General features: G+C 38.2%; 1 protein-coding gene across 1 annotated transcript; it reads left to right on the forward strand.

Moving 5' to 3' along the window:
- The first annotated feature begins 4681 nt into the window (after window positions 1–4681).
- Window positions 4682–8418, forward strand: ppdpfb (pancreatic progenitor cell differentiation and proliferation factor b). Its single transcript, XM_038309441.1, has 5 exons — window positions 4682–4856; window positions 6891–6982; window positions 7058–7135; window positions 7792–7885; window positions 7968–8418. The coding sequence occupies exons 2-5, from the start codon at window positions 6928–6930 to the stop codon at window positions 8080–8082; spliced, it is 342 nt and encodes a 113-aa protein (XP_038165369.1). The 5' UTR covers window positions 4682–4856; window positions 6891–6927; the 3' UTR covers window positions 8083–8418.
- The last annotated feature ends 413 nt before the right edge of the window (window positions 8419–8831 follow it).

The raw sequence follows: 8831 nt of genomic DNA on the forward strand, positions 1-8831 counted from the left end.
AATTTGCAGCATTTTCTTTCAGTAGTGTAGATTTAAAGCCACCTAATCTGTGCTTTCCGGCCATGGTTCTGTGGGAGGCGGGGCTTTGTTGCGTTTGATACCTGGTGAATGTCGGCGCCTTACGTTAACAGGCTCACCTGCTCAAATTTAGCTCAAAGAAGAAGGAAACTTTGATGTTTTCTTCCCTTTTTTTATAAAGTTCCGCGTTCATTTAGGGACAGAGATGATCTCCCGCTGCCATAGGCGACACCTTTGCCAACAAGTATCTGAATGTACACGCATTTTGCTGCTTTTAACACACAAACTAAACTCACTGGCTGCATGATGCCAAACTGCATAAAATCCCCCCTTTTTTGGGCCTGAGAGGCTTTTTCTTTCAAAATAAAAGAAGGAAGCTCTGCATTTTATTTTTTTTTTCCATCTTGACAAACATGATGGAATAACTTTCAGGTTTTCTCATATTTAGTTGACTCTTCTACGCCGCAGTTGATCTCCTGTTTCATTTCTCTTTTTTTTTTCTTTTTTTTTTCCTTCATTTAAGGCATTATAAGCAGGAAAATTCTCCAAATCTCTAAAGCTCAGAGCGGGACTTTTTAAAGCTCCAGATCAAAAGTTTAAAAAGTCCAACTTGTCATCAAACTGCATTACTGCATCATATGTTTGTTTTGTTTCATTTGTGTTTCTGTTCACTATTTGTTAGTAGATATGTTCCTGTAGAATACAAAAGTTTCCCTCTTTTTTTGAGATTTTGTCAACAAGTTGCCATTATTTAAATATGTTACAGAACACATCTTCATCTCACGTAAGTTTTCCTTTGCCAAAAAGGGATGCCTTCGCACATCGCAAGAAATGTTCATCTCAAGTCGTTTAAGGATTCACTCCTAAGAGAAAGAAATGTGGTTTAGTTTCAAAAGTTTCCTTTTTTTCCCCACTGGTTTAAAATAATTTAGATTAATTCTTTTTATTTTTTGGAGATGGCCAAAACAAGACGGATGTACCTTTTTTTTTTTATCATTTATTTTTCAGGTGCCAAGGGAAGCGCAGCTCATGACAAGCTTGCACAGAGGAGAGTGTAGTACTTAGAGTTTTATTCACTTTGGTCCCAGCTTAGTCTCTGCTGGTGTAGATCCTGGAAAGTGATGAGATTTGGGAAATCATGCTGAAATAATTAAAGATCTCTGGTTTTGTTGTATATGTGTTGAGATCAAATAAAGCATTCCTTTAAATGAAAACCTGAGTTTGGTCCCAGATTTGTGTTTTTCTTCCTACATTCTAGAGCACTTCCTGAACACAACATTTAACTTAAGAGGGAAAATGGGTCAAAAGTGAGTATATTCCATGTGCTTCTAATTCGTTAGAAGATCCTCGTTAAAAACCGAAGGGAACTGTTGGCAATAAATGTCATAAGATCCTTTTTCCAAATAAATCTTTAGATTTAGAAGGAAATATTTACTGCATTTGGAAAACATTTCAGACAGGCAGCTGTAGAATTTCACTTGGTGTGCCATGCTAAAAAAAAAAAAAAAAAAAAATACAACCTTTTAAGCTCATTAGATTCTGCAGACCTCAGTTTGCCTGTTCAGATTTATGATGGAACAAGTACAGATGTTTGGATATGTAGTCCCATCATGCCTTGAGAAAAGCACACTCAGCACAGACACCTCATCCAAGCTAACCATAAGCTCTGTATACCACAGCATGGGAAAGGTTAAAGCATGGAGCAAGCTGGCTCCTCAACACTTCCGTTAGTGTTTGAAATATACAAGAATAAATATTTTGCAGATGGCTTTGAGTTGAAATGTGTGCAGACTCTAAAAGAGCAGTGCAGAAATGACTTTCAGAAAACACCAATGAAATTAATCATAATTGATTCAATGAATAAAGCAAATTTTCATCTAAACGAGAGCAAGAGCAACTACTGAGAGTTTTTACTGTAATGTTTGCTTGATGCACCTGAGCTTACAGTAGGTGAACATTAAAAGTACAAAGTTCTACGAATTGAATTTTATGCCCATCTACTAACATTATTTTTATTTTTGCAGCCACTGTGTTTCCTCTTGCGTCCACCAATCAATATAAGTAAAAGCTGAGGTTCTGATGTAGCTTATCACCATTAATGAATGTTTGAGTAAATGACTGATGTAAAATAAATCACCTTGGGGTTTCCTGACTTAATTTAGCACTAAAAGCAAAGATCATGAAGTGGAGTAATCTGGTAAAAGATACTTTGAAATTACTTTATATAGCCTACTTGTAAATAAGTATTTTTGTGTATTATCTATATGAGCATTATGGTTATTTGCAAAGAGGGGAGTGTTGGCCTAATGGTTAGAGAAGTGCGCTTGTGCTCTGAGAAGGTTGCCAATACCCGGTTTGACCCCCATTGCCTGTTCCTGAGCAAGACCTTTAACCCCACACTGCTCTATGGGCGCTGCACAATGGCAGCCAACTGCTCCCCCATTGGGATGGGTTAAATGTAGTGTTGCACCGATACCGATACCAGTATCGGACGGGGCCCTGATACTGCCCTAAAATGGTGGTATCGGTATCGGCGAGTACCAACAAATAGGGCACCGATACCATTTTGAGAGCCATAAGTTTATTCAACTATTATCACCCACTCCTGGTAGGCAATAAAAAGTTCTACTGGATTCACTTTGTATTAGATTTTTCCCTGCTTCACAAATGTAGGCAGCAGCTTGACAAAGCCATGATGGCAATTATTTTACATTATTATGGTATCGGTATCAGCCGATACTGCACAGCCAGGTATTGGGTTTCGGTATCGGGGCCAAAAAATGGCATCGGCGCAACACTAGTTAAATGCAGAGGTAAATTTCTCCTGGGTGAGATCAATAAAGTTTAGAATTAGAAATCAACTTTATAGTCATTCCAATGTCACAAGTACAAAGCAACGAAATTAATTCTCTGCATTGAACACATCCCCTTGGTCAGCAGTGGGCTGCCATGTTCAATTATTATTTAAAAATATATATATTTGAAGTTACAAGTAAATCTTGCAGCCAGAGGTGGGTAATAACTTTACACATGATATTTTTAACCTAAACTTGTTCCTTTGCTGGCATTTTGAATGCTTCATTAAATGTGATCAATTTCACCACCAGGTGGCGCCATTTCCAAGGGTTTATAGTGTTTGGTAAATGACGAACCCTTGGTATGGCATGGCAGTTCATTTTGACATTTATTAACTTGACTGACTATATATTCCGGATGTGGAATATATATTCCAGATGTAGAATATATATGACACTATATTCAGTCAGAAGTGCATTTTTTCCTAGTCAAAATGAACATTTCAGATATCTAAAATAACATTCTTCCTATTTAAAATTAGGAGGAATACTATTAAAGATATCTGAAATACAAATATAGGTATAAAAGGCCACCTTAAATAAATAAAGATTTGTAGATATCTGAAATGTAGTTCTTACTAGTACAAATTTTATTCCAGAGTACTTAAAATTATTAAATAATTTCTACTGGTAGAAAGGTAATTAGTGATATCTAAAATACAATTCTAACTAGGAATATTGTAATTGTGAAAAGGTAGAATGCTTTTTGTGCTATCTAGAATAGGTGACTAGTCAGTCTGCCTGTTTTATGTTGAAACGGCGCCCCATTTCTTTTTTGAATCTTAGTCAAAATATGCTTTTAGGTATCTAAAACTATATTTTGGATAGACATAATTAAATTTTAGATATTTTAAATTCCATTTTAACTACTCATATATCAATAGTTGATATCTGTAATTATATTTCTACTAGTAGAAATATATTTTAGATGTCAAGAATTGGATTTTTGGATATCGGTAATGTTATATTCATTTTTGATGTCTGAAATAACAATTTTGACTAGCAGAAACTCTATTATGGAGATCAGAATTAGATAGAATAGAATAGAATAGAATTCATCCTATTAAGAATTCATTTTTAGATAGAAAAATTTTTATTGTAGATATCTGGAAATAAAAGCCCAATACACAGGAAATGGAACGTTATTTGTACTAGTAAGAATTACATTTCTAGATATCTGAGAGGTATATTTTAGATAGGAAGAATGTTATTTTAGATGTCTGAAATGTTCATTTTGACTAGGAAGACATGCATTTGAGACATCTGAAATATATATTCAAACTAATAAATGTCAAAAGGGCCACTTAAAATTTGGAAACATTTCTAGGCATTTGAAAGTTTATTCTTACTAGTACAATTATGTTTTTGGCAGCCTGAAATGTAATTCTTTCTGGCAAAAATGTAATTTAGGATATCTATATGTACATTTCTGGCTAGTAGGAATGTAGTTTTGACTAGGAAGAATCAGATTTTAGAGATTAACAAACGCAAGAGAGGAAAGCGCTTCTAATAAATGTCAAAACGGCCTGCCATAGTCCTTGGCTAAGATGGAGACCGGATATGACTCACATAATGTGAGTCATATTTTACGGTCTTATATAGCTGTTACATTGTTGTTCTGTGTTACACAACGAATATATATATATATATATATATATAATTCAAAGTCACAATAAGAATGGTGTTCTGGACGTATATAGAAATTTCTAATATTGTATGAACCCTTGATGGGGGGAAATAATCGTCTTCCTTTAGCACCGCCTCTTTTGAAGACGTCATTGCTCCGCAGTATAAAACCTCGTGCTGCTTCTCCGGGCTCTACAAAGAAGCAGCGTCGACATCCTCACGGACCTTGGAGGGTTACATTTACCCAAAACCTTTTTTCAAATGGGCCCCGTCGCCTAGCGTTTACTCCCCCCATCCTCGCCGTCTGAGTTGAATTGAGTGCTACTGAACATCAGCACATCGTCTGGGTTAGTAAAGGTGAGGCTTTCCGTCGTGGTAATTTTGGTCAGAAAATGGTGGAAACCGTTTCCCCCCCATGGGAGGCGGGTTCCTGTCAGCGAGGCGAGCTAAATGCTAGCTATTCGGGGTGACTTTGTTTGTTTTGTTTCTTGTCGGTAGGAATAAACTTAATTAATTTCGGTTGGTCTGACGGTTTCTTTCAGTTACCGCTCATTAACGGTCGCAGGGAGCTAGCAGATGTAGAAACTGCCAAAATGGTCACGGCTACGTTGTTGTGTTTTTTTTGTTTTTTTAAGCTGTTCTAGTTCTGACACAAAATGTCCTCAAAGCGAAGCAGGAAGTCGTCCACCTTGAACTCCAGTGGGTTTTATTGTGTAGTACCGGTCAGAACCGGCTGCGGTTTTTTTTTTTTTTTCCACTAGTCTGAATGAGATGAATGCAAAGATGTGGGTTTGCTGCAGTGACTGTTTAAATGTAAACAACCCCCTCCTCTCTCTCTGCAGAGCAGTGTCTGTGGGGATGTCATTGTAACAAAGCGTTTAACACAGAAACACAATTTTACCCTGAATCTGTATAAATGTTTTCATAATACTTGCACGTTAGGGGTTATGTATCCCCAATGTTCACCAGTGGTCATTAAAGGAATAGTACACCCAAAACATGATTAGCCTTCATTTTCTACTCACCTCCATGCTGAACAACACTCTGGAGTACTTTTTTGATATCTCAAATGCATCTGGAGATCTGGGAGGCTTCTTGCTGTCTGCTGACATTCAAATAATGGAGGTCCATGGCGCCCGAGACAGAAAGGTCCATAAAAGTCCACAAAAACGTGTCAATATTCCTCCATACTGCTCGTCCAATGTAATCCAAGTGTCCTGAGTGGGTAGCATCCAGAATTTACTCGAAACGAAGTCATTTAGAATGTTTTTAGAGCATAAACAGTAGTGTATAGGATTTCCTAATAGCGCCCCCATGCGCGCTCACGATTCTACGGAAGCCGGCAGACCAAACCGGAAGAAAGTGCGCATTCAGCGTCTGGTCTGCCGATACTGCAAGCGTAGAAGAAGAAATGTGCTGTTTACCTGTGCAAAGAAAGAAACAACGAAAGAAAAATGTCTGAGGACTTCAGTGTTGAGGAAGAGCATGAGTTCTTTGCCGAGCTGAATGCGCTGGTTTGGTCTGCCGGCTTCCGTAGAATCGCGAGCGCGCATGGGGGCGCTATTAGGAAATCCTATACACTACTGTTTATGCTCTAAAAACATTCTAAATGACTTCGTTTCGAGTAAATTCTGGATGCTACCCACTCAGGACACTTGGATTACATTGGACGAGCAGTATGGAGGAATATTGACACGTTTTTGTGGACTTTTATGGACCTTTCTGTCTCGGGCGCCATGGACCTCCATTATTTGAATGTCAGCAGACAGCAAGAAGCCTCCCAGATCTCCAGATGCATTTGAGATATCAAAAAAGTACTCCAGAGTGTTGTTCAGCATGGAGGTGAGTAGAAAATGAAGGCTAATCATGTTTTGGGTGTACTATTCCTTTAATCATTTCCCCCCCTTAATCAGTTTTTCTTGTGCTCAGTGGGTCAAGTATAACGTTTTTTTGTTTTGTTTTTTTTGTAGGGGAGAACTACCTTTGAATGAAGATTAAAAAAATTAAATGAATAAAAAAAAAAAATAATTCCACATAGCGTCTTTTTTTTTTTGTTTTTTTTTTTTTTTTTTTATTTTTTTACCTCCAAGAGATAAATAACAAATGGGCACTTTTACACCCTAAAATCCTTAGGGTCTAAAACTGACAATCTGGAAGTCTTGAGTTTAAATAGATCTTAAATTAATACTCACATTTTTTTCCTGTTTTTCTTTCAGTTTTAATTTTTCTGTGTTGTTATAGACACACATCAGCTTCTATTGTGTTTCAGTTTTATCTGAAAACTTTGAAAGAATTTAAATATTCAAGCTGTTGATGCAAAATCTCAATCATTTTGCTGAGCTAATTTAAAGGCTCTAGTCTGACTGTTCAGATGTGATTGTTGTTCTTCAGGTTTCCATCAAGCCCATCAGTGACCAACTCCTGAAGTATGGCAGCCATTCCAGCAGGCGGTTCCCTCGTGGCGACCACTGACTACTACCGAAGTGAGTGTCTCTCCTGTCCTGATGGTTGTTTTTGTGTTTGTGTTAATATCTAACCTCCTTATTGTTTGCTTGCAGGGCGCATCGGCTCTACATCCAGTAGTAGCTCTTGCGGCAGTTCGGAGTACAGTGGGGAGGTCATCCCTCACCATCCAGGTAATTAACTTCATTCAAAGGGAACAGGGACAATGGTAAATTCATCCATGGTAGCTGCTTTAATAGTAATAAAGGTGCTTTAAAAGAAGTAATTTGAGTTTAAGACTCATAACACTCCTTTTCAGAGGGATTGTGATGGAGAGTAAGATAAAGACTGTTAAAAACTCCAAAGGACCCCTCTTTAACTTCCAGACATGATATGTTTGTAGCACACCCAGAAACCAGTGTTGCTTATGCATGACGAATCAATTTTTTTTCTAATTTCTTTTTGGCTGGGAAAAATGTATCACTTTTTTTTTTCACTGTGCTTTTTGTGCGATGAGTCGATTTCTTAACCCAGCCACACCCACAGTTTTGTTTCCTGGTGATGAGGCTGGGTGTGCTTCCCTGCTGAGTCTTAGCAGCAGTTGGCGTGTCCTCATCAGTAATCCTCACATATTTGATGGCAGTCTGGTGGGGTTCTGTCTAATCACGCAGAGGAACAGTTTTTATTTTTTTAAATGTGCCTCTAGCAGGGCAGAGCAGGAAAGTAGGTCAAAAGGAGGGGGTGTGTCCATGTTGTGTTATACATCCCTTTGTCTTTTTTTTTTTTTTTTTCCCTTTTTGTTTGCTTATGTCTTTGTGACATTTGCATTATTGTTCATCTATGTCCACAGGTCTCCCCAAGCAGGATTCTGGCCATTGGTGGTCCAGTTTCTTCTTTGGGAAGCAGCCAGGGATGACACCATTGACTGAGGAGGCACAGCAGAAGTAAGTAATGGCGTCAAGCTATCTGATATCTTTTTGTATGCATATGGTGTTTATTTTTCTAACCGCTGCCTCTCTCTGCCAGGGCGGGGGTCTCGGGTGCAGTGACCAATGGTCAGATCACCTGCATCGCCAAGGAGATGGTGATGCAGCGGCAGGCGAGCGAGAGCAGCGACGCAGGAAGCCCCGCCTCCTCGTGATCCTGCATCTCTCTTCAGTCTGCACTGCACCCTGGGGAGAACCGAACCAACGACCAACGCTAGGCGACGGAGATCGTCCCGTTTACATCATTTTTTTTTTTTTATATGTATTCATCTTAGTAAAGGCTGCATTGTTTTTTCATGTTTCATAACTTCTTTTTCTAACGACTAAAAAACTGAAGAAAAAAAATGAAGCTGAGTTCCTTAACATTTGTAACATTTTGCTTTGTGACATCTTTCTATTGACACTGTGGTGCATATTTCCACTTGTTTTTGTTACCAGAATTGTCTCCTTGTAATATTGCAAATGCAATAAAGTAGTCTGTTGCAGCCTAATGCTGTTTTTAATCCTTGTCTCATTTCCAGCCATAAGGTTACAGTAATGTGGCCATGAATGCAGAAAATTGCCGTAATGAAGTTTTCTGCATTGTCTTTAGACTGAGTGGTTCAGCTATAAAGAACAAAGCTAAGTATTTTATGTATCAATGAAGAATGATCCCAACCAGTGAAGTATGATACAATGCACTTGTTTTCTCGCCTTTAAGAGCTCTGGTTAGTCTTAAACTGCAGCGCATACAGTCGTTTTGGTTAATTACCTCTGGAAAAAGTCCAAAGGTCGTTACATTTACCTTTAGATCTATACAACAAACTGGCTAGATAAAGGATTGCAAACTACCAGTGTCAAAATGAGCCTCCCTGCTGCTGATGCTCGGGTATATAACCTTTTCATACAGTCTACAGGCGCTTGT

Source organism: Cyprinodon tularosa, unplaced genomic scaffold, assembly GCF_016077235.1.
Source record: "Cyprinodon tularosa strain WSP-4 unplaced genomic scaffold, ASM1607723v1 ctg66, whole genome shotgun sequence".
Classification (NCBI taxonomy): Eukaryota; Metazoa; Chordata; class Actinopteri; order Cyprinodontiformes; family Cyprinodontidae; genus Cyprinodon; species Cyprinodon tularosa.

What these genes read in the sequence shown, in the direction of transcription:
- ppdpfb (XM_038309441.1), top strand. Translation starts at nt 6,928, where the DNA reads ATGGCAGCCATTCCAGCAGGCGGTTCCCTCGTGGCGACCACTGACTAC. An exon ending in GGTCATCCCTCACCATCCAG is followed by an intron (nt 7,136 to 7,791) that starts GTAATTAACTTC and finishes CTATGTCCACAG; the next exon opens with GTCTCCCCAAGCAGGATTCT. An exon ending in ACTGAGGAGGCACAGCAGAA is followed by an intron (nt 7,886 to 7,967) that starts GTAAGTAATGGC and finishes TCTCTCTGCCAG; the next exon opens with GGCGGGGGTCTCGGGTGCAG.